Source organism: Pyxicephalus adspersus, chromosome Z (assembly GCF_032062135.1).
Source record: "Pyxicephalus adspersus chromosome Z, UCB_Pads_2.0, whole genome shotgun sequence".
In the NCBI taxonomy this organism is placed as follows: domain Eukaryota; kingdom Metazoa; phylum Chordata; class Amphibia; order Anura; family Pyxicephalidae; genus Pyxicephalus; species Pyxicephalus adspersus.
Genome location: NC_092871.1, coordinates 34,785,284 through 34,812,126, shown reverse-complemented (window position 1 = coordinate 34,812,126; position 26,843 = coordinate 34,785,284). Strand labels below are relative to the sequence as shown.

Here is a 26,843-nt window from a genome sequence, read left to right as displayed (position 1 = left end):
CATGCAAAAAGTGTTACATTTTTTGCATGGAAATTTATTTTGGATTGTAGGCTCTAATTCACCGAATTACCGCATAACTCACCGAAATATGTCCAAAATTTTATAAATTTAATAATAAATTTTTTTTTATAAAACATAAAAAAAACCTTTATAATAATAGTGTATAATAGTGTATAATGTAATGTACAGTAGCTTATATATATATAATATATATATAATACAATTATTTATATATTATATAAGGATTTCTTTGTATTGGACTCAATACAGCTTTTTGAAAACCCGGTGATCGTCACTGCACTCGCTGGATGAAGACCGAAGAGAGAAGACGTGTCCGGAGGAGCGGAGGGAGAAGGTGAGTATTTTTTTTTGTGATCGACGCTGAACAGAACGGAGGGAGAAGAAGCCGGCCGGCTTCTTCTTCCCGGAGAGGACACCCGACGCTGGAGGACGACGCTGGAACACGATGGATGGACGATCGCAGCGGGACCAGGTAAGTGATCCATAATCCCGAACTTTTCTCACTGTATTTTCATACAGTGAGAAAAGTTCGGGGTTATCGAAAATAGTAACTTTTTTTAGCCCGTACCAAGGTCGGGCTTATTGCACAGGTGGTTAAGGCACCCAATATTTTGAACGAGGGACCAATGCACTAGAATGCAGACAAAATACAATTAATCAACTCATATGATACTGATAAATTCAGCAGAACAAGCAGATGAAAGCATATCATTTCTATAGCTCACCATTTTCATCTAAAGAAAAGTCATCTTGCGCATATCGGAATTTCTCTGGGCCACATGCAATAAATACATCATCTTCCCCAAAGAAATCATGGAGGCAAGTCACCTACAAAAAAACAAACAATAGCTCAGGCAATAGTAAAGTACTTACTTTAGTTTTTTTTTTTTTACTTTACTTCTCTGTGGTTTACAGATAGGCAATAAATATGTAAGATTAACTATTTCCTAAAGATCAACTTTCAGCCCATAGAAAATAATACAGAACTCACAATGAAAGCCACTCAGAAACCAGCAACATTTTGTGCCCACAACACAGTCAGCTGACTACCTGACTATGCTGAATGACCAGGTTTTTACAAGAATGGATTTGTTTTCGTTGATGGCATTGGCATATTCCACAATGACAATGCCAGGATTCATTGGGACCAGATTGTGAAAGGATGGATCTGGGAGCATGAGACACACAAGGATTAACAACAATGGAGTCCAGATCCTAACCCATTAGGAACCTTTGGGATTCCATCATCAATATAGGATCAATTTATGCATTATTCACAGGAAAAATTATGCATCTCAGGACAGAAATTAATGTAATATGGCATAAGCTTATCAAAGTGATACCATGAGACATTCATGCTGTAATTGAAGCTAAAAATGGTCCAATTTAATATCAGAGTGTATGACTTTTTATTTTGTCTAGGTAGTGTATATATAATCTTTTATTACTATATTTGTATCTTTTTTGACACTATGACTGAAACATATCACCTATGGAAATACTTTAAATGCACTACAAAAAAAGAAAAAACATTTACAGAATCATTTGTAGACTGCAACATCTCACACTTACCAATAAGCTTTAGACACTCTTACAGCTTCTAATATTAAAGCCTGATATATTGGTAATAATGCTAGTTGTAGCAATCAGTTATTGTTTGCAGTAACGTAATAATAAAGCTCTTATATCATTGTACATTGTGACACTCAACTCTTTGAAAATACCATATTTAAACAATATCTAAAATTGTTTTAGGGTGATTTAAGCTTACTGCATCTTTCAATTTCACACACAGGGAGGTCCCCAATTCACCCATGACCAAACCCATGCCAGGAGTTAATCATCCTAAATGTTTTCTTGAGCTGCCAGCTAGCAATGTCTTCTGGTGCTGGGAAGTGAGCTGATAACAGAATTTTGCTAGGGGAAGCAAGCAACTAATTTGATTCAAATTTCTTCAGCTCATTATGCTGTGTATTTATAGCAGCATTTCCAAAAGCCTCAAGGCAAAGAAGATCTGAAATTGCACATTTTGTATGAGTTAGGAAAACAAAGAGAAGCTGGATCAGGGACCTTCTATCACAGCGGGGGTGTCACTAACAATGGCTGTTTTGGTCAATAACTGAAGTACCACGCCTGCCCCATTGCATGCTTCCTCCCTTTTCCTTCATTCTCCATCTCCAAAGGTCATTTTTTTGACAAAAGGATTACTAGATGCCATAAAATACTGCTCTGTATGACAAGGATCAAAGGATAAGTATGGATTCACCACAATGAAAACACATCCCAAATTCATAAATAAATGTTCTTTTACAGTTAACAATTCCTAATGTTTTTAAAAATATTACAATGAACAGAACATATTGAGGTAATTAAACCTGTAAATAAACCTGATAGTCAGTACATTTATAAAATAACCATTTCCAGGAGGAACAAATAATACCCTGCTCATGAGGATTATGAAAAGATACCTACATAAAAATAGATTATCTTATTGCTTAAGAAGACTAAAGGCCTTCTTGAACATTGTAGAGGTATATAAAAAAACTTTTCCTACAAGAAGTCTGCCATTTCTGAACACATTTTAAAAGTGTTAGTTGACCTTTTTGGATTCATTAAATTCTCAATTTTTAACCCAAACAAAGTATGCAGATCTGCAGTCAGAGAAATGTCAGAGCTCTATATTTGCATTTTTGTTACAGGTTGGTGTCAGGGTATTGGAGTATGAGAGTGTGATGGATAAGCAACTAGCATTTGCATAGAGAGAAATAAAAAAATGACAGGCCTTGTGTCTGTAAAGATACTCATTCATTCAGGTTATTGTATATTTAGTAGTAATTAGTTATATTCAACTGGACCTATTCTTGTAATAGGGAAGATATTTCCCAACTAGAAATTAGAAAGACATCCTCAACATTAGAGGAACAAGTCTCTTCCCTTTGGGCGAATAGAGAGCCTCCATATATGTTTCAGTGCATTGAGAGGCTTTTTGGTGCCCCTTGTTAAAATGAATACCCTATGGACAAATTAATATTATGCAGGGGCTTCCAATTTTATGCTGGTCATAGGAGAAGAGTCAATGGAAGTTCTCTCATCCCCTTGTGGTGCATTATTGATTATGTTCTCCTTAAGCCGATGCAAAACATATATACATTTGCTAATTTATTATTTAATAACCTCTACAATTCAAACAATGTTATTTTCTATGATGCATACAACACATTATTCACCTAGATATTTCTTCATTGCTGTGTTCATGGAATCTACATCACTTGTTTTAGTTTTAGATAAACAAAATATTGATAAAACAAAAAGCAAATACTTTTTCATGTCAGTTTTATTCATATTGTGGTATTTATAAGCTATGTCGTGATACCTAATAAGTCAATGCAAAGCCGATGCCTCGCTTAGGGTGTGGTAGAAGGAAATTAAGTAGACAGCTGTTGTCTCAGTGTCACTAGCATTATGTCTCAGAACAAAGGTCAGCGCCTTGTGCACAGCCTTGCTGTTTTATGAGGTACTCACCAGCCACATCCTTATCTGCTGCAGCAATAATAATTATACCCATTGCTGTCTGCCCTGCTGTCACTAATTACCCCTTGCCAGAAACAAAAGACTTGGGGATCTGATGTCATTATTTGGCACAATGGCAACATTTTAACCCATTCACTTCAAATTTTTGTTAATGTGGCGTAAATACACAAAGATAAAAATTGTGATACAAAGAAAATGCTTTTAGCTGGCCTGGAAAGTAGGTATGAGACAAAACAGCATGACACTTGGGTTGCCTGCCCTGGTTTTTTAAAAAATCCTTTTACTTTAATATTTTTTTTTTTGCATCTCACTGCTGTACAACTAATGCAGCCTCTTTCATCTACTCCCTGTCTACATGCACCTTTTTCAAACTTTGGCCTCCTATTATAGTTCTGGACTGTCTCTTAAGTGTCAACAGGGGATTGGGCTTTTGCAATGCAATTTAATTGTTCCTGGGTTGTGCCTTTAAGGTTTAATTACTCTCTTGCTCTTGCATTGCAGTGTCAGAGGAGAGAGGAGAGGTCAGGAGATCAGATGAGCCCCATGTAGATTCCGCTAGACACGTGTCAATTTTGTAAAATCAGAAGACAAAAACACAAGACAAGTTGAAAGCTTAATTCCAAACAGATTTAAAATGTAGTTATTATTTTTTTTTTTTTAATAAAAATAAATGTTTTCTAAAAACAAATATAGCAGATTTTGACTGGGTAATCAATCATTATGTAAGTATTTTTTGACGCGCCACCAGTTTTTTAAAAGTCAACAAAATCAGTTTCATTTGCTTTCAGTTAAATTCTTGGTAGGACTTGATATGGTGTTGTACAATTTCTGTCTACAATATGAAAGCGAGGCTGGAAAACCACTGCCCATATTTAGAGATTCATTACCTCCTGGGCGGTTCATTTCTGTCTGGATTTATATGTCTAAAAGCGGTACATTGTCTTTCATGAAAACTTATTTTACGTTGTAGGCCTGTAATTCTTAGGCATAACTCACCGAAATATCTCCAATATTTAATAAATTGGAGGAGTGAGGGATTTTTTCAAAAATTCTGGATTTTTGAAAATTATACTTACCTCCACACACAGGCCAGCCTTTCTCTCGCAGAACCCGTGGACATCTGGCACAGTTCCAGAGAGCAGGCAGCAGGGACGTCTCAACGTGTATCTAGTGTAGCAAGCAAGACCTAACAGCTGTTTCTGCAGAACAGCGCCACCAAAACAAAAGTGGCCAAACAGCCAAACAGCATAAGTGGCCAAACTGCTACAGTACCTGTATGCGATCCAAAATTCATGCCAGGAAATGGAATTATCTGATGGCTGGATTCTGGATTGTCAACTATATATATATATATATATATATATATATTATAATGATTACTTTGTATTGCATTCAATACAGGTATTTTGTATTGAATCTAATACAAAAGATTTTGAAATTCCCGGCACGCCCCTTCACACGCAGCAACGCACACACCGATGTCACCGGGTACTACTGGGTAATGTCAGGGCAGTGGCAGAGGGACCGATTGGATGAAGAGGATGCAGCCAGAGGATGGGATCAGATGGGCAGGAGACTGGAGGACGCTGGCGGGATTAGGTAAGTCTTACCGCTATCAGCTGTTGTTTTTTACCCTGAGCCACACTTGATGTTACCGCTCAATGAGGTAAATAAAATAAAATGCTGGAAACTAAAGGGATTTAAAGCAAAGCTATATTTATAAAAGATACAAACACAATCTGCCTTACACACCACAACAGCACTGTCTTTTCCCTTTATAGTATGAGTACTCTTTGCAGATTCCAGACAGAGATCAGATACTGTTGAAGTGTGCAACATGAATGCTATAAAATCAGCACTTATAAATAATCTGTATTGGAGATAATGAGTTCAAACTGGCTGTTGGTGGAACTTGATAGGGGTTGGCCCCAGTGCAACAGTGACACTTACTGGAGAATAACAGTGGGCACCTGTGAGCAGTTTATTTCCGGAAGTGGGAGGACACCCGATTAAGGGGTGGATGCATGGGTGTGGTTGAACTTTGCCAGGGATCCTGGAGATGTATAAGAAGGGCCAAAAGCCACAAATCATTTTCTTATGACTCTAATACCTCTGATACCTCTGAAACCTCTGATACCTCTTATTGCCTCTTTCTTACTTACTCTCATCCAATCTTCTTAGAACCCAGTCAGGTGCAGGATATAGAGGACGGACTTTTTGCTTAATGTATTATTTAGCTTTGTCTATATTATCATTATTTAGCTTATTTGGAATAATTGTTGATTACTTGTTAATTCTTTTAATAAATATCTTGTTATTTAAGATCTGTGTGATTATTAAGTTTATAGAGACTTAGTAAAGATACTGCTTTTAAGAAAGGGTATAACATAAGGGAAACAGGAACAATTTCATTCATTCATTATTACTTTCAGATACCAAGACACATTTACATACTTTTACCTGCTGTACCTAAAATAAATGAATAATGAATAATGAAGTTCACAGCTAGATTCATTGGTGTATTAAATCTGCTTTGAGTTCAGCTATATATTCATCAATGTCATATTAAAACTAAATATCCTTTATTGCTATTTACAAAAAAAAAAATAGTCTACTATTTCATTCATGGTCAATACCACTAATTGCTATCTCCATACATGAAGCACAATCATTATTATTTAGGGAGTCAACCAATCAATAATAACAACAAAAATGAACACGCAAATATTTTTTGTTAGTGACTTCACATTACACAACATGTATACCAGGACTAATACAGACACTGATGGTTGAGAATCACTAATATTATCTGGTCAATCAAGAGCAATGCATTCACTGACAATGGGAATATTTTTTTATAACAGTGTGACATCTTAGTAGGAAAGCTGAGATTCAACAAACATCCTTACTTGTTATATACCAGCTGAACAAAAAAGGATGCAGTACTCTCAGGGAGCTGAAAATCTGTCCTTTGTCCTGTCGTGTGGATGAAATATCTTCTTTTTTTTCTAGTTTCTCAGCAATCCCTGCACTATATGAGTCAAGTCAACACTATTTGTATTCACTATCAGTATGCAGTAGCTCTAGCTGGCTGCAGTGAGAGTTCAATGTGTAATGTTTAAAACTGCATAATTGACTGCACTGAATTAAAGCTCTTACCCTGAAAAAAAAGACCATGTTTGGCAGTCTACTCACGTCCGCTGCCTGTTGTGCAGCAGGCAGATTTCATTTGGACAGCATCCCATTCAACTCTGGGGATTTCTGAAGACAGCAGACTCTACCTACATATATTATGATATTATCATAGCAAAATGCTTGGTGCTGTCTAGGACATTGGTCGCCAACCGATCGTCCGGTCCACCAGAAAATTTTGGTGGTCCACAGAAAAATTTGGACATTATTTGCAATTTTTATGTTTTATAAAACAAAAATAATATTCTAATGAATTCTTATATCCTGAATGACAGTTTTTGCCTTTATATTGCACAAACTGTACTAGAGATGGAAAAACAAGGGAGGCGCAGCGTGGTGTCAGTGTAATCTTAAGTTGTATGAGGCAACCATTGCCGAGCCGTACACTTCAGTATTGTTTACACCACTACAACAGTCACCCCGCTCTACGAATACTGATTCTCATCTAATTGTTTCATTTTTTTTTTTCTCAGATGATCTTTTAGGTAAGTTTGATGTAACTGTGTATTTTCTATAATATTTAACGGCATCAAATAGTTTGACTTTGATAACTATCATTTCTTGTTTGTCTTAGATTCCAATGAAATAAACCCATAATGAGTGGAGAAAAAGCAAACAGATATTTTGCATTTCTTTATAAATACCAAAGATATTGCAACTAATGATAATAGCAGTGTTCTCCCCAGAAATTTTTTTCAGCCGGGTGGTAGGAAGCTGTAGCCGGGTGGTAAAAAACACGGCAAATTTAGTGCTCCCAGTTGTTTATGCCATGGGTATCCAGTAACCTCTTATTGTTTTAGTGTTCTACCTTCTTCCAATTATTTGTTACAACTTTGTAATGCCTGCCCTGTTAGTATATCCAATTTTTCTACTCTATGTACACAGGCCATAAGTGCTGGGCACCTAGGATGGGTAACGGGCCATAAGTGCTAGGCCCCTAGGATTGGTAACAGGCAGTAAAATCTAGGCACCTAGGATTGGTAACAGGCGGTAAGTGCTAGGCCCCTAGGATTGGTAACAGGGGGTAAGTGCTGGGCACCTAGGATTGGTAACAGGTGGTAAGTGCTGGGCTTTTTCAGAGATAGAAGTTTTTTAAGCAGCAGTGGTTCCTGGCATGAGGAATGGACAAATGTAACCTTACTGCCAGTGTGATATCAGCCTAACGTCGGATGTACTCCTGTGTCTATATTTAGTTAAAGTGAACTTTTGTAAAAACATTTTTTTTTCACTTGATTCTTTTACAAAATTAGCCCAGCAGGCCCATGCTGGCTCAGCTTCCACCTTTTCTCTGATGCTCACTTGTACGTCCAGTGCTGCGTTGCACTGCGCATGCATGAGATTGAACACTTCTTTTACATTATAAGAAATCCTCTGAAGGTGCATGCACACAAGGAGCAGTTCAGGGCCTTTTGGGATATGTGACACAAATATCCCAGGAGGCTGCGGACTTCCCCTTCGGTCTTTACCGAAATGAAAGTGATGACTGAAGGGGAGAGGTCCTCTCAACAAAAGTGTAAAAACAAAATACGCACATTTTTCTATTACATAACAGAGAAAGTCACTCTTTAATATAATGTTAAAAATGTGGCAATGCTTTAATAGCATCATGCATGTGATATCAGATGGGGACAAGACAGACAGTGACCCCCTCTCATCACTGCCCATATTCTATATAAAAACACTGTCTGTGAAGTTTATCCGCAGTGTGTAATAATGTCATCGGCAGCGCAGTGTGATCGCTATGTGAGTGTAAAAGCTGCTTGTCATATTCTGCAGCCTAACAACTCGCTGTGTTCAAACCTTCAGATCTCCTAAACCGTTGGTTGTATTAACTTGAGGCATAGGAAACTGAAACTGTAGGGGTGCAAGTGGGGGAAATTTGTGGCTAAACCTTTTTAAAATGTAATTACTATGGCATGAGAACATAAATCTCCTCCTAGCAAAATGTGCTGCCTGCTCTGTTACACATATCTGTCTGCATCTTACCTCAAACCCCAATTTCTCCAGAGTTAGGAGGTGCAGGGAAACAAAAATATAGGTGGAAGTGGGAGACATGTGTGGCGATCACCTTTCATCACCATGGCACCATTACAACATTAAAAAAAAAAGCTGTCCATCCAAATGCACTTCCTTGTTACACATGACTGTAACCTTCCAGTACCTCAACCTCAATAAAATTTAGTGGTCCGAGTTCATTTTCTAATGATGCCATAGTGATGAAGTTTTAGGGGATGTTAGTCACAGATGTTCCCCACTTGTACCTATATTTTTGGTTTCTTACACCTCCCCAATTGAAGTTCAGAATGTTAGATAAGTGGACAGGAATGTGTAACAGGGCAGGGAGGCATTTATTGATGGGCAGAGTGTTTTATGTTCTAATGATGCTGTAGTAATGAGATTGTAAGGGGAGAATGTGCCCGCCACTTGCACCTATATTTTCAGTTTTGTACCCCCACCTCAGAGAAATTGGTGTCCAAAGAAGAGAAGCAGACAGTAGTTTCATAGGTATAGATTTGTGACAGGTAGGTATATATTTAGGGGCCCCACCCCAATGCTCCTTGCTATGTTAGTGGCTCCGGGGTCCCCAATTTGCACTTTCAATTTAGGACTCCTAGTTGCAGTTTTCTCTGAAACAGCAACCCCAAAGTTCAATTTTCCTAACATTTTACATTTGTGACCCTTATATCTTGAAATTATTTAAATCTGGGGGCCTGAAATTGTACTAACTAGTATCTATGAGGGTCCCCTGTGCACCCAGAAAATTACAGGTCATTGTGACATACATATTAGTTGATATGGAGGTTTGTACACACAGAGCTGTGAGGATGCAAAATGACAGGGATACTTTATACACACTGGATACATTTCACAGGCAGATTTTTTTTAAAATAGAAATCTGAGCTCGTGCTATGAGATGGGGGCGGGGCTGCCTGTGTCTCCTTCACATGAAGGCTGAGCTGCGTGCTCACCTCTCATCCGCAGCAGCAATCCTCTGAACGAATGACACACAGCAGCCTGAGATCCGTGCATCCGAGGATGAGAGCTGCCGAGAGCTGGGCGGGGTATTCAAATCAGCCGGACGGAGCAACCGGCTAAAAACATCTGGGGAGAACTATGAATAGTAACAATACTAATACTTCACTTAACCATGAGCTGATCAATGAATCAGAGGCTACACAGTCCTCCTCAGCTACCATAAGGAAGATCAATATTTTACAAATGTATTTATCTTAAAAAAAATCATATTAATGGTCCGCAGGATTTAAAATTATGAATTTTGGGGTCCATGAGGTCCGAAAGGTTGGCGACTGCTGGTTTATGAAGTTCCAAGATTTTGCAAACATGAATGACCTCCAACAACATCTCCGTAATTTGATTTAATATACTGTATTTAGACAAAGGAAAACAATTTACATTGGTTTCCAGGCTATCCTTTGTCTTTTTGAATTAATTCCAAAATGTATTATTATATATGTATTCATTTAATATAGTGATAATTAAAAAATGCAATTGTAAAAATTTCAAATCCTAACACTGCATATTTACATATTGTAATTGAATTTAGAGCCAACAGGTGGTGCAGTGGGTTTCATTTTATTTTTTTCTTGGGTCTCTTTCTTCTGCTGCAAAAAGCCTATTTGAAGTTCTCAATGGCTCAAGCAGAAATATAAACACATACTAGAATAAGTCTGAGTTGCACTTGTTTCCATTGCTTTTATACAGTTCTATCCAAGGCTTTTATAGGAACTTCTGGTATTATAGAAGACATTTTGTGGGCTGATAAAGCAACTGTGGAAGCCTGTAAAATGTATTCAACATTACAAGAACAAGTCCAGTTGAATGCAACTACCTACTACTAGACACACAATGACCTGAATGAATGAGAACCTTCACAGTAATAAGTATTGCTATTCATTCTTTGTATAAAAACACATACTGTACCATATATTTCTCATTTGTAAATATACAGTATTTGTTAATATAACAACACACAGATATAAAACATCTATTGATATTTTATATAACTAGGACAATTACTATACCCTGGGCTCACACAATGATGGTTTGCGTTTTATACCAGACAGACATGAATGGATTCTACATGCATTCTACTAGTGCACCTGACAACAGAGGAACCATACACTTTTAGACCAATGATAAATGGTCCTTACAGAACAGGCTCACTTGGTCTCATTTGCAAATAGGTTATTGGAGCTGGGGTATTTAAATGCAATTTACCAGAGGACAGTTCTTTTAAACATGCATATTCTCATAGCTGCTCCCTGTTGAAATCATTTGGACATTGATTTCCTAAAAGAAAACAGCAGAAAACGCAGTCTGGAATATTAAATATAAAAATTTTTCTCTACTGTTCCTTGCTGCGACTGAAGGCAGAATGAGCGCAAGCATATTATCTTAGGCAAGCAGAGACACCTTAGGAAACTAAATTATCAGGGTTGAAATGGGTGGATACAAACAGCCCAAACATAGAATACACCAAAGCCCATATTTCTAAAAGTTAAAACAATATTCATCTCTGGTGTTTCCCTGCATTAGGAATAGATGGAGAAGCCCACATTTGATTCACCAAGCAATTGACAAAGTTCAGCCACCAATTACAGGCTCACTCTTATTAGAAGCCCAGGAATCTTATTGAAGTCTATGAGGGGTAACTCTGGAAGTATTGTCAAATGTATTGAATATTTTTCTTTTACAATTAGTTTGGCTTACATGTAGCAGCATCCCAACCTGGTTCATTTAAGTTTGAAAGAAGGCTTTAGGCAGCATCACATTTTGTTTTTATTAAATGGTAATTGGCTTCAAAGGGCATTTGAATCTGCACATTTGCTAAAACTAAAAATGCAACCATAGTATGGATGAAACAGATACGTATCCCTATACTGTATTGCTTCACCAAACTACAAGCAGCCATTGACAGGTTAAGGAGAATCTAGCCTCCCACCTCCTGTGTGTCATAATATCATTCACTGTAAAAACAAAAGGCAGAGATATAACATAACATAAAACAATCATATTTAATCTGAAAATTCTGTGATTTAAAGTCAGTTAAACATTAATATATATAGACAAAAATTTGTACCTGGGTCTATTGGTGGTTCAAAGCAAGACTAATATCAGAATCTGTTTGACTTTCACCATATTTTACAAAAGCAAAAATGATCAGCCCCACTTAAAATTCGCCTTCTCCCAAATTCCTTCGGACACACTACTTTATAGTAGTTTTCAGTGTTGCCAGATTTCCAGTGCAGTTTGGGATCTTTAGTTGGCAAGTGGCAATATTCCACCATTGAATCTAACCTTTTATATGCTAATTATATTTCTAAAGATAAAATGACAAGGGCAGAGATACTGGACAATGATACTAATCTACAAAGACATTAAACACCAAGGCATTACTTTTTTTTAAAGATCTGTAGATAAAATGATCATATTAACAAACATGAGGGTAATCCTAACTCAAATGGCATAATAAATTAAAATCAATCACTCAAGCAGACTAATTGTAATTACTGACCAGAGTGGGTCAATCAATAGTAAAACGCATGTGTAATTATTTATACTTGTGTCTCCTGTTCCCCATAGAGATTACCTTGGATGCCTGGAACAATTACATTACTGCTACATGTGGAAAGCTGTACCTACATGATAGTGATGAATATGTCTTCTTAAACAAAGTTATGCTATGCTAAACCTTTTATACTCTTTGTTAAATAATATGATTTCCAAGATATTCTTCATACACTGTTTATTTTTTAACTGAAATAGACTTACACTGTTCTTAAACTTAACTCGTTTATTAGAACAGTCAGTCTAGCCCCCCTAGCGGTAATCCCCAGTGTGACTTGGGTGGGTTTTACGTGCAAAAAGCGGTAATTCCGAGTCACACTTGGGGTAACTTTAGAAGCCCCCCTTACCTTTGCCCTGCGCTCCAGCGACGATCGGATGGTCCCACTGTGATGCCGGGGCGCTGGTCTGTCGGGGGGGCGTGGCCGGGCGGGATTTTTTTGGCAGATTACTGAGTAATCTGCTTTTAAATACCTCCCGGGTCCCGGCCCCGCTGCTGCTCGCATCAGCAGTGAGATGCGAAGCACAATGCAGGACTTCTGCATTGTGCTTCACATCTCACTGCAGATGGACTTCTGCATTGTGCTTCACATCTCACTGCAGATGGACTTCTGCATTGTGCTTCATATCTCAGTGCAGATGCGAGCAGCAATAGCAAATTCCGCATCTGAAATGCAGAAGTCCTGCATTGTGCTTTGCATCTCTCTGGAGATGCAGAGCAGCAGCAGCGTCTGTGTGAGGTGGGCCAGGAGGATGAGTCATCTTCTGGGTGATGCGAGTAGTGATGTATTAGGGAGTGTGGCCAGGCGAGAAATTTAAAACCAGATTACAATGTAATCTGCTTTTAAATGTTTTTTACAGTACAAAAACACCACACAACATAAAAATAAAAGTACATTTTTAATTTTATATTTTATTTTAAGATTACATTGTTGTCTATTATTTCATTATTTTTTAAAATGAATAAAGTGAGTTAATCCTAAGAATTACAGGCCCACAATATAAACAAAAACTTCTATGCAAAACAAATAGGATCACTTTTTGCATCAAAAAACTGACAGAATTAGAACGCTAGGGGGGCTAGCAATCTAGTCATCTAAAACAGTCTACCTAGCCAACTATATTATTAGGAAGGTGGAATTTTACCTAGCCACCTAGTTTGATAGGAAGGGGCAATTCTACCCAGCCACTTTGTTTATTGGGACAGTGGAAATTTAAGTAGCAATCTGCTATATTAGGATAGTGGATATCTACAACACCACCTAGTTTATTAGGACTATGGAAGTCTACTTAGCCATCAGGTTTATTAGGACAGTAGAAGTCTACCTAGCCACTTAGTTGGTAAGAACAGTGAAGGTCTACCTAGTCACTTCATTTATTAGGACAGTGGAAATCTACGTAGCCATCTGCTTTATTAGGATAGTGAAGACCTACAACACCACCTAGTTTATTAGGGCTATGGAAGTGTAGGTAGCCATCAGGTTTATTAGACCTGACAGTGGAAATCTATCTACCCACCTAGTTTATTAGGAGAGTTTAAGTCTACCTAGCCACCTAGATTATAGGAACAGGGAAGTCCACCTAGCCATCAGGTATACTATGATAGTTGAAGTCTACCCAGCTACCTATTTTATTGGGACAGTGGAAATCTACCTAGCAATGTGGTTTATAAGGATAGTGGAAATCTACAAAATCACGTTGTTTATTAGAACTGTGGAAGTCTACCTAGCCACCTGGTTTATAATGAGTGTGAAGATCTACCTAGTCATTTCATTTATTAGGACAGTGGAAATCTACCTAGCCATGTGGTGTATTAGAACAGTAAAAATCTAAGAAGCCACCTAGTGTATTGCGACTGTGGAAGTCTACCTGGCAATCCAGTTTTTTAGCACACTGAAAGTTTAACAAGGCAAGTTTATTATTATGACAGTGAAAGTTTACCTAGCCTTTTGGTTTTTTAGGAAAGTAGAACTTCCCCTAATCAAACTTATGAAAATCTTCCAAAAGCAACACCTACATTTGTAATTTAGTCATACATTCTCTAGTAATGAAAATAATAAAGGAATTCAAAGGAGATGACACCAGATTTACAAGGTATTTATTACAGAAAATAAACACAATTTAAAAATATAAAGTCTATTCTTCTTTCCCTGCAAATATATATGATTCTGTTTTATTATATAATTTAAAATGGATTATCTCTGAGACAAATATACACAAGCTGAGGTTGGTTTAGGATGCATTACTAGACCCTGTTCAGATGTGTGATGTTATCCAAACTGTAATTACAGCAATCTATCAAATGCTGAAAGTGGCCCCATTTCTGAAGATCTTACCAGTTTCATTGGAAGTGGTAAAGGACAGATAAAAAAAAAAAACAGAAGACTTAGAAAATCCTCAACTGACAAAGAAAATAGCCAGATTAAATTGACAAGCATATGGAAAGAAGGCTTCCTAATACACAATGACTTCTCATCACTCCAACACCCCAATCTTATTGTTATTCCATGTCTTATTTGACAGATGTTTTGACATTTGGGGTAGTAGCTGCAACAGTCAGCATTTTAAACTGATGTTAAAAGGATAACTGAATATTTTACCATAGTGAAAGCCAATAGGCAGTAAAATGTCTGCACTGCAGCACACCAGTAAGGGAAATCATAAAGAATATAATGCAACCTAAAATGCTATTATCTCACATTTCTACTTTGGGTGCATTGATCTAAAGTTTCATCTTTGTGTCTCAGAACAGTCAAACAAATACATGTTGATCCTGCGAATGAAGTACACCTATTTTAGTGCTATTGGTGTAGTCAGGGACAATAGAGAAAGTTCTTTGAGAGGCTTGTGCATCAAATAGTAACATTATATGTTTAAACTGCGATACAGGGACCTTTATGTGTAAGTCTAAATGAAATAGCATGAAAAAAGTTATTGAATTGATATAATAAAGGTGTGATCAGCTTTGGTCAAGTGAAATGTGCTACCTGAAAAATACACATAGTAGTTACAAAACATTTTATTTGTAGGCATTTTAATTTTTAAAATCCTTTTATTTTTCTTTACACTCAGATTTACATGTCTAGATTTCAGGAAACACTTGAGCTGATTCACTAAAGGCTGTTCACTTACCTAGGTGATTTATCGTTCTCCAAGATATAATTAACTTAGCTTTATAAATATGGTGATAGTTCACTTTGCAAAGAATACCCAATCGCTTGCAAAGTCATCTGAAAAAAAGGGATTTTTTTTGCTTGTATATGGTTGGATGGTTGAAGTCAGCACAGCTTCACCTAATTTACAAAGCTAAGCAAAAAATCCAAAGCAAGGGCTTAATTTACTCTGCTATATGAATACAGCAGAATAATGAAGAGAATTTACCAAGTATCTCTTTATCTCCACTCTTACCCCTAAAACAACCCAATTGTTAAACCAAACAGTAAAAAACTCACACTAATGCCAGTTTTAGTTTATGTATGAGCAAGTGCAAGAAATTTAAAATGACTCTAGTCAGACAGACGCTCTCTTGGGCTCTGATGCTAAACATGCTATCATGAGACCCTGCTGTGTAGCAAGGGACACCCACAGCCTGAAAATGCCTAAGAACAGTTCCAGTTTGTCAGATTCTCCCTTTTATGCTCTGGCCCTTCAAAGGAAGCATAAAATAATTCTTCTATCTCAGTTAGTTGCATACACAGTAAATCTCAGTATATCAGTAGAACTTTTTTCTTTGGTATTCCAAGATTCCATGTTTGGGCATTTCCCATTCTCCCAAAGCAGCCCTGCATACAAATTTCTACTGTCAATATCTAAAGAAACAATTGTTAAAAGAGTGCTCTGCTTCTGGAAGTTTTTATCAATGAAGCTAGAAAATCAGAGGATTAGTGGAACTATCATTGTAGTGTGGAGCTTGTCATGTCAACCTCTGGGCGTTGCGTTGGAGTGTCTGGAATCATTTTATAGGAGAATTAAAAGAATTATCACTCTAAGAAAGAGTGTGTTCCCAATGTAAATCATGACAGTATTATGAGAACACTTCAACTATACATATAAAGAGGTCTTGTAAGGTAAATACTTTAAATATTTTTGTAAATTTTACATAAATAAGTTAAACTGATATACAATAAAATAAATCAGCAATGGTGATAGTGTGAAGTTTAGCTGAAGTGTGGCTGTGAACTAATCAGCCACAAAACCATAGTAAGTCTGTAATTAATTGACTATATTATACCAATACTCCTATAGGTGCCAAATAAACATTATCTTTTAAAAGGTTTTCAAACAGTTGAAATTCCTATAGTTTATACCATTTTTATTCTGCTAATTTTGCAATTTACACACATTTTCAACACTGTTCAACCAAGCAGTTGACACGTGTATGATTTAACTAATCACTTTCTTGGTTTAGCAAAGCAACTTTCTGATTTACCTCTCCTCCTCTAACCTTCAACCTTAGCATTACCAATTCTCTCTAAAGAGATGGGAGATGACCAAATAAGCAATAAAGCTGACCCAGGACCCAATAATGCTAAACAAGAACTGTAAGAGGGACTGACAAGTGTGCATTAGAAGTAGAGCTGGCCTTAATTACTAATCCTTTGGTAAATAAAATAAACAAGTCAACTGTGCAATTAGCTATTAGACTGGTTCAACTCCAAAACAAATGAAAAAGCTACAGGGTGTTTTTGGCAAACTGATTCTAATTTATAGGAATACATGTTTTTATCCTATTTGTGTAGCACCTTCAATAAAGTGGTGTTTGCTTTTAAAGTTTTTTTCGATAATGTAATACTTGTAATATTAATAAATGAGGTAAAAAATTATGGCAGCCACAAACAGATTTATGATGTTTTTATTACCCTATGTCTACAGTTGTATCAATGATTTTGTAGTATTACACTATGTTAGCCACTGATACAATTTACAAAAGTAAATTAAGTGTTACTTAAACCTTGTCAGGTTTTTGTTGCATTCATACTTGGGAAATGTATCCTTACTAGTTTTCCAGATGATCATTCTCATCAAGAGATAGCATGAAGGAAAATCAATCATCTGTCCTCTCGCCCATAAGGTGAAGGGAAATCTTACCAACCTGTTGGGGATTCTATTTCTTACACTATCCAAAACTAAAAATAAGGTTTGACTAGAGATACACTTCAAAGTGATTTAATTTGATGGCTACGTGGTTTACTAAATGGCAAGATCATTAGCCATATTAAGAGATTTTCTACCTTAATGTGCCTGCTATTAGCCTGTATTTGCCAGGAAACCGCTATCATTAGGTCTGTTTATTTGTTTCACATTGTAAATGAGAGCAGCTCAGCAGTCATTTTGATGACTAAGGACCATTTCAGACTTATTTCAGCATTCTGACACAGGTTTAACCATGGTCCCAGTCTAATTTATTCAAGTAAGAGGAAGAGGTGGGGACTAACTTTTTACATATGGCAGCATGTAAATGCAGCTGCAGCACAGTTCCCAAAAATGACATTTCATTTTTGGCCACACAGTTAATCCTTGAAGATTTTTGACGTGGCCACAGCCATGTGCAAATGTGGTTGGCCATGGTGTGGTTTGCCCCTTTGGAAAAATGTGCAGTTATATATACCATGGATCTGAAAAAAGGAGCATTAAGGCAGGTGGGGCTTAGCTCAGAAGTCAGGCAAGTCAGATGCCTAGTAACGAAATAACAGAAAGTCAGAAAGGCTTTTTTGTGCCAAGTTCTAGGCAGAGTGTTAACATTTCATTTTAAATGACAAGGCTATTTAGATAAGTTTATTTTAGGTGGAATTAAACTAAAAATAAACGAAAATACGAAAATAAAAGAAACTCACTTACCTTACCTATCCTCAGATCCTTCAATCCCACCAGAGATGTCTTTGATAGGGTCCCGTGCCATCCTGCTATCTGTCTTCGTCCTGGCACCGGAGAAGCACCAGGTGCTGCCATTTACATTGTTCTTCTTCCACCTTCTGGCTACGTCACCCAATCTCGGACTGCACAGGTGCGAAATAAGGTGACGTAGCCTGCTGTAAAAGTGCTGATCTCAGTGTGCATGTGTGAGAATTTTTTTCCCCTAAATATATTGAAATGTTCCTTATGTTCATGCCTTATCTAGGTTTCAAGCAGGCAGGAGGCCAAAAAAAAAAGTGTTAAAGAGAAAAAAAGGCAAAACATTTTTATTTTACATAAAAGGATTGTCAGTCTTTTAATGTATAGTAAAATTATAGCAAATATAATATAATGTATAGTAAAAAGTTTGGGGATAAGTCTGCTTTAACCAATGTTGAATCTGCCTTTGTTTGAGATAGAGAATTCTTTTCAATTTGACTTGTACATAATATCCAAAGTAAATAATGTTTTTTTTTTTACTTTAATAAATGATCTTCAGGGGATTTGAAAGGTTTTATTTAACACAAAAGCAGTTTATTACTAAATAATACCAGCAATCTCATGTCCCTATAGAAAATGTTACTGAATAGCAAGCGTGAAAATTACATTGAATTATACATACTAAGATGGCATTGTTAATGCAGATTAGCTGGAATTAAATTCCTCTAAATACAAATAATACAGCCTTTGGCTACAATGTGGATGGTGTTTTCTCTTGTATAGGCAGCTATGCTCCATTACAAATCTAATTTCTATGCCTCTGTTCAACACTTTCCAGCAATTATTAGGCCCCTTACACTATGCTGACAGTCAAAAAGTGTCATTACAGGTATGGTAAAGGACAAGCTGATGGTAAACTACTTTATTTATCTTTCTCAGACAGCTACTTGAAACAGTTTTATTATTAAACTAGGAGAACCTGTAACACAGTAAAACATTGCTTGTTCTGTGTTTTAAATGACCCATAATGTGATTATATCTATAGATAGATGATTTGCTAAACCATTTTGTGGAACTTTGTAGATTTTACATATTTTAGAGGGGGAAATATATGAGTGTGTAGAACATTAGCAGTAGTGTTGTAAATAAAAACTGACTGCCTGAATGTTGAGAACATGATGCAGGCCAGGAACATTGCCTCTTTAGAGGAGTGAAAAAAATGAACAGAAGCCAAAATGTAATGATTGTTAGCAGGGATGGTTGAATTTGCCTCTGTTCTGGGAACTTTAGAGTATACATGAGCAATAAATGAACATTAATATTTTATATATGCAAATACTACTCTAAGCAACGTTTTTAAAATTATTATTTACTTCATCCATTGTTACCTAGACTATAAGGCACAAATATTTATTTCAGATGCAGCAGTCTAAATTGCTTGACATAACTAGTCCCCATAGTCAGCCTATATTGAAGGTAGGATGAAATGATCTAATCTAAGTCTATACATAGGGAAGGTGGCTTTTACTGCAATGACCTCTGTCGATTGATGTTGTAATTATCCCCACAAAGCAACTCTGCCTACTGTGTATGATCATCATGCAGACATGGTCTCACAGTAGGCAGACAACTGTCTGAGATCTAGTTCTGCTGCACAGAGGAATGCTTACATGAAGTGTTATTTCTGGATGTGCATGCTGTGAAAGTGAAACTTTTTATTACTGGCTACCTGGGAAGTGGACATGAACTAAAAAAAAGATTTGCTAACCTAAAAGTAACATCTATGTATGTTAATTATACCTAAACAGATTAACCGTTCTGTTCCTCCAATAAAAACAGCAGCTCGTTTCTTGCTATTTGGGCTTAAGAGATGTAAATTTGTAGTATGAGATCTATAGCTCTTACTTCTGCTCTGACTCTTAGTTTCAAAAGATTTGAAATAAATTTTAGCGATGTTGATATTGTGCTGCTTATTTTTCTTCTTGCTTAAAAGAAAGCTGTTCCTGAGGACCTGCAGTGAAAGTATCTCCCTGCCAGTGTTCTACACAGTGTAGAACAATACATGGTAAGTAATAGGGAAAAGGTAAACTGCAGGCAAAAAAGTCAATATATGGGTAAGTAATCCTTCGACCTGTACTTGCCCTGTGCCGTGTACTTATCTAGTCTACATGTACAGTATAAGCATCCTAATTTTTGCAACTGAATCTTGAAGAGCCAACCAGTGAATATTCCAGCAGCAGAAGGTATCAGAATGAGCAGGAAAAAAATGAGTTATCAGTATGTTGCCATTCGTTTTTTGTCCAATTGTCAGGCTTCTGGCAGGTAATTCACACCACAACATTCCTTATACCATTCCTACAGAAAAACCTATTTCAGTATTGTGGCTGTGTGAATTACAAATTTCGCTTTATAGAATTAACAAACATTTGGCATTTATGACACTTCTAACCAATCAGTTGGGAGTCGTCCTATACGCCCAGTATTGTACTGTTATTTCTGCCTATCAGATCTCGCTATTGTGAACTGAGAGGCAGAAGGAACAGTACAGTACTAGTTCTAAGGAATGAATGGGCGAGTTCCTTCTTAATGAATGGGCGTTTTCTAGTGGAGAGCCAATCCAGGCTCTCTACTGGAGAGCCAATCCAGGCTCTCTACTGGAGAGCCAATCCAGGCTCTCTACTGGAGAGCCAATCCAGGCTCTCTACTGGAGAGCCAATCCAGGCTGACGTCCTCCTGTGCAGTCCTCCTGTGCAGGCCGGCTGATTCACATGTATGTGCTAATTTGTTGGGCACATTGCAGCACATGGCGGAAGTTTTTGGGGTTCCTTTGGCTAGTGACAGAACAGAGCATCACTCTACAGTGATCTGTTTTCTCGAGATTGTGTTAGACTGTGTCTATAGAATGTAGGTTGGCTTGGGACCTGCGGTGTGAGATCAGGAGGGTGAGGCGTTTGCGTAGGATTCGTTTCCGTGAGTTGCAATGCTGCAAATGGTTTTTGTTTTTGCAGCAGGAAGGGAGTAATGGTGGTTGGGGGAAGAGATATCAGGTTTTGTGTTTTTTAGTTTGGAATTTTGCGTCCGGCTGTAGGTGGAAAGTTAGCTGCACTGGCCTTTTTGTTTAAACTCAAGGGTATGGCTGTCGCGACTAAGGGTTTTTTGGTGCAACAGGCGCTAAGGTGTTACAGGAAAGGAGATGGGCGCAGGGCCTTTGTGAGGCCGGTGTCCTTTGAATTGTTACAAGAAATATTGGGGAAATTGGGAGTCATATGCGATGATGTTTTTGAGGTTTTGTTTTTTACAGCTGTGTTTACGTTGTCCTTTTTTTTGCATTGAGAATGGAAAAATGAATAAAGCTTGGATAAAAATAAATAAGGAGGTTAGACATTTTTATGCCAGGATAAGAGGTTTGGTGGTCCATCATCAGGAGTTAGAACAAAATCCTCTTTGTTTTTGCGGGGGATTGGGGTCCACCTCAATGTTGTGGGGACTGATGTATGGGTTCTGGTGCTGCAAGAAGGTTTGCACGGGGCTTTCTGGGTGTGGAGTTCCATGCAAGCATAAGGAGCTTACAGCCTGATGGCAGTTTTTGCTGGTCCATGAGAGTGGGGTTCAATGCATTTAAGGCAGCAGGGGTGGGAACCCATCAGGGTATGGATTTCTGGAGAAGTGGGGTCTCACAGTACACTAGGTTGTGGTGATGCCTGGTAAAGCGAAGGGATACAGAAAACTGTCCCTGAGCCAGTGTGGTAGCAGCTGGGTGCCCCTGGTGGTTAAACGGAGGTATCCCAAATTAAGCATATGAGTGGTACTTTCATAGACCTTTACAAAACCTGCAAAATTGTTTAGTACAATGTTTTATGGAAAATGTTTTCGACTATTGTTTTGGTTGTAAAATTATTTGGTATGTTAATAAAAAAGCTGCTATGGCTAGTTAAACCCAAAGTTGGTGTCATGTGTGTTTGTTAAAGATTTAGGTGTCAGAAAGTTGGAGTATGGGACAAGCTGGCAGCAGCAGACAAGAACTTCATCCCTCTACCGTAGTCAAGTAGGCCCGGATATAAGGCACATAAGTGAAGGGCCACATGACAGGGTGAGGGGAAAGGCAAACAAAGATGGGAGGGGTTAAAGGTTTTCTTTTGATTTATCAGTATGTATGATCAGAGGGTAGGAGGGGTCAAAGTTCAGGTTTAAAAGAAGGGGTAGAAAGGGGGGAGAGGTTATTATTGGCCGTGAAGTGACAGGAAAAATCCCCTTCTACCCTTCCTGATTTTGTATTTCCTACAGGCATGCCAATGTCAGGGCAGCTTGGCAGTTTTTGCTGGCCCATGAGAGTGGGGTTCCATCCATTCAAGGCAGCAGGGGTGGGAACCCATCAGGGTATGGGTTTCTGGAGAAGTGGGGTCTCACAGTACACTGGGTTTTGGTGATGCCTGTTAAAGCGAAGGGATACAGAAAATTGTCCCCGAGACGGTGTGGTAGCGGCTGGGGGCCCGGAAGGTTAAACGGAGGTATCCCAAATTAAGTATATGAGTGGTACTTTCATAGACCTAAAAGCTGCAAAATTGTTTGGTACAATGTTTTATGGAAAATGTTTTGGATTATTGTTTTGGTTGGTAAATTATTTGCTATGTTAATAAAAAGGCTGCTATGGCCAGTTTAACCCAAAGTTGGTGTCATGTGTGTTTGTTAAATAAAGATTTAGGTGTCAGAAAGTTGGATTGTGGGACAAGCTGGCAGCAACTGACAAGGACTTCATCCCTCCACTCTAGTCAAGTAGGCCCATGGATAAGGCACATAAGTGAAGGGCCACATGACAGGGTGAGAGGGAAGGCAACCAAAGATGGGAGGGGTTAAAAGTTTTTTTTTTTGATTGGTCAGTATGTATGGGGTAATATAGTATGATCAGATGGTAGGAGGGGTCAAAGTGCAGGTTTAAAAGAAGAGGCAGAAAGGGGGGAGAGGTCATTACCGGCCGTGAAGTGACAGGAAAGATCCCCTTCTACCCTCCCTGATTATGTTTTTCCTACAGTGGTGCCAATGTCATGGCAGCTTGGCAGTTTTTGCTGGTCCATGAGAGTGGGGTTCCATGCATTCAAGGCAGCAGGGGTTTCTGGAGAAGTGGGGTCTCACAGTACACTGGGTTTTGGTGATGCCTGGTAAAGCGAAGGGATACGGAAAATTGTCCTCGAGTAGGCGTGGTAGTGCCTGGGGGCCCAGGAGGTTAAACAGAGGTATCCCAAGTAAGTATATGAGTGGTTCTTTCATAGACCTTTACAAAACCTGCACAATTGTTCGGTACAATGTTTTATTGAAAATGTTTTCGATTATTGTTTCGGTTGTTAAATTATTTCATATGGTAATTAAAAGCGCTGGTATGGCGAGTTTAACCCAAAGTTAGTGTTATGTGTGTTTGTTAAATAAAGATTTAGGTGTCAGAAAGTTGGAGTGTGGGACAAGCTGGCAGCAGCAGACAAGGATTTCATCCCTCTACCCTAGTCAAGTAGGACCGGATATAAGGCACATAAGTAAAGGGCCATATGACAGGGTGAGGGGGAAGGCAAACAAACATGGGAGGGGTTAAAGGTTTTTTTTTTGATTGGTCAGTACCCTCCCCGATTTTGTTTTTCCTACAGTCATGCCAATGTCATGGAAGCTTGGAAGTTTTTGCTTGTCCATGAGAGTGGGGTTCCATGCATTCAAGGCAGCAAGGGTGGGAACCCATCAGGGTATGGGTTTCTGGAGAAGTGGGATCTCACCATACACTGGGTTGTGGTGAGGCCTGGTAAAGCGAAGGGATACAGAAAATTGTCCCCGAGCCGGTGTGCTAGCGGCGAGGGGCCCCTGGAGGTTAAATGGAGGTATCCCAAATTAAGTATATGAGTGGTACTTTCATAGACCTTTTGTAAACCTGCAAAATTGTTTGGTACAATGTTTTATAGAAAATGTTTTCAATTATTGTTTTGGTTGTAAAATTGTTTGGTATGTTAATAAAAGGGCTGCTATGGCCAGTTTAATCCAAAGTTGGTGTCATGTGTGTTTGTTAAATAAAGATTTACGTGTCAGAAAGTTGGAGTGTGGGACAAGCTGGCAGCAGCTGACAAAGACTTCATCCCTCTACCTTAGTAAAGTAGGCCTGGAGATAAGACACATAAGTGAAGCACCACATCAGAGGGTGAGGGGAAAGGCAAACAAAGATGGGAGAAGTTAAGGTTTTTTTTGATTGGTCAGTATGTATGGGGTGACATGGTATGATCAAAGGGTAGGAGGGGTCAAAGTGCAGGTTTAAAAGAGTGGCAGAAAGGAGGGAGAGGTCATTAATGGCCATGAAGTGACAAGAAAAATCTCCTTCTACCCTCCCTGATTTTGTTTTTCCTACAGTCGTGCCAATGCCATGGCAGCTTGGCAGTTTTTGCTGCTCCATGAGAGTGGGGTTCCATGCATTCAAGGCAGTGGGGGTGGGAACCCATCAGGGTATGGGTTTCTGGAGACGTGAGGTCTCCCAGTACACTGGGTTTTGGTGAGGCCTGGTAAAGTGAAGGGATACAAAAAATTGTCCCGAGCCGGTGTAGTTGTGGCAGGGGGCCTAGGAGGTTAAACTGAGGTATCCTAAATTAAGTATATGAGTGGTACTTTCATATACCTTTATGAAACCTGCAAAATTGTTTTGGACAATGTTTTATGGAAAACGTTTTCGATTATTGTTTTGGTTGTAAAATTATTTGGTATGTTAAAAAAAAGGCTGCTATGGGCAGTTTAACCCAAAGTTGGTGTCATGTGTGTTTGTTAAATAAAGATTTAGGTGTCAGAAAGTTGGATTGTGGGACAAGCTGGCAGCAGTTGGCAAGGACTTCATCCCTCTACCCTAGTTAGGTAGGCCCGGAGATAAGGCATATAAGTGAAGGGCCACATAACAGGGTGAGGGGGAAGGCAAGAATGGGAGGGGTTAAAGGTTTTTTTTTTGATTGGTCAGTATGTATGGGCTGATATGGTATGATTAGAGGGTAGGAGGGGTCAAAGAGCAGGTTTAAAAGAAGACGCAGAAAGGAAGGAGAGGTCATTAACTGCCCTGAAGTGACAGGAAAAATTCTCTTTTACCCAATTATTATTTTGGTTGTAAAATTATTTGGTATGTTAATAAAAACAGCTGCTATGGTCAGTTTAACCCAAAGTTGGTGTTGTGTGTTGTTTAACCCAAAGTTGGTGTCGTGTGTTTGTTAAATGCACAATTGTCCGGTACAATGTTTTATTGAAAATGTTTTCGATTATTGTTTCGGTTGTTAAATTATTTCATATGTTAATTAAAAGCGCTGGTATGGCGAGTTTAACCCAAAGTTGGTGTTATGTGTGTTTGTTAAATAAAGATTTAGGTATCAGAAAGCTGGAGTGTGGGACAAGCTGGCAGCAGCTGACAAAGACTTCATCCCTCTACCCTAGTTACCTAGTCATGTTTTATTGAACCAGTACATTAGTTAACAATTGTAAAAGGCAGATGACCTGATTTCAAATAAATGTAGTGCTTAACCTAAAATGCACATACAATGTAAGTTGTCAATAATTGTATAAATTACTGCTGCAGTGAACACTGCTGAGTGAACACATTTTGAAGGCAACACAGATGAAGAATCTGCTTATTAGTAGAGAGGGCATGCTTATTTTGTTATAAAAGACCACAAAGACCAGCCTATAGGGCTGAGATCATACTGCAGAAAATGTGATATTGCACAATTTAGGATACTATCAGAATTTCCATTACAGTGGTCTGCTCAGCCACAGCTATTTTATTATTCACACATAAAGAAACTAGCCTGGGAAACTATTCAAGTAAAACACTTTACTGTCCCCTGCTGTATTTTCACTTAATTTATACTTTACATTTGCAAGCTGAAATTTGCATTTAAAAAATACAAAAATATAGTAAAGGAATTCCTTTTACAAGAAAAATTTCCTTCTCCATTAAAAAAAGTTTATTCTTTTTGATGAAACAAGGGAAAGGCAGGAATCATCTGCCTTAGAAATACTACTTTAAGCTAATAAAATGTAATATTATAATCTAGTACAGTAATTAGGCTGTGCGAAAACTTGGCATTTACATAACTTAACCAGACACATCTTGGAGGCTTCTCCTGGCACTTCAGACATTTGGAATATATTATAAAAATCGGACAAGAACTCATAGGGGTATAGGTGCACACTTGGTCATGTGCCCTACCTTTTAGGCACTGATGCCCCCCAGAGAGCACCAGAGCTACTGTGATAGATAAAAATTAGCAGGCAGGGAGTGGCATTTAAGGAGGCAGCCACCTGCATTAGTTGTAGCACAAGGAAATGAGAGGCTTTGTCACCATCACCCTACCAAAGTTGCGACGCAACTGGTATAATATACATGGGTCTGTAGTCACAATTATGGGGACTCAAGTCAGTCTGCTATACCTGGAAGTCCAGCCTGGCAAACTTAGCTGGACACAGGCACACAACAGTGCTAGTAATAGTAACTAGTAGCAGCCTGCAGCTAATACTACAGTGTGAGTTAGGCAGTCAGTTGGCCAATACTCCATCTAAGAGACTTACTACTAGGATCCTGACTAGGAGTGGGGCACACAGTGCCTGTTTTGTGGTTGTATGGAGGACAGGACAACGTTGATAGTAGTAGCCTGCACTGAATTGTGGGTCAGTCAGCCACT

The 26,843-nt window shown here is 38.2% G+C and overlaps 1 protein-coding gene across 1 annotated transcript in view; it reads right to left on the bottom strand.

The window, feature by feature from the left end:
- DCX (doublecortin) overlaps nucleotides 1–26,843 on the bottom strand; it is a 92,707-nt gene that overhangs the window by 32,699 nt on the left and 33,165 nt on the right. The window contains exon 4 of the mRNA XM_072430020.1: nucleotides 747–849. Within this exon, the coding sequence (XP_072286121.1) occupies nucleotides 747–849 (103 nt within the window). The remainder of the gene's footprint in view (nucleotides 1–746; nucleotides 850–26,843) is intronic.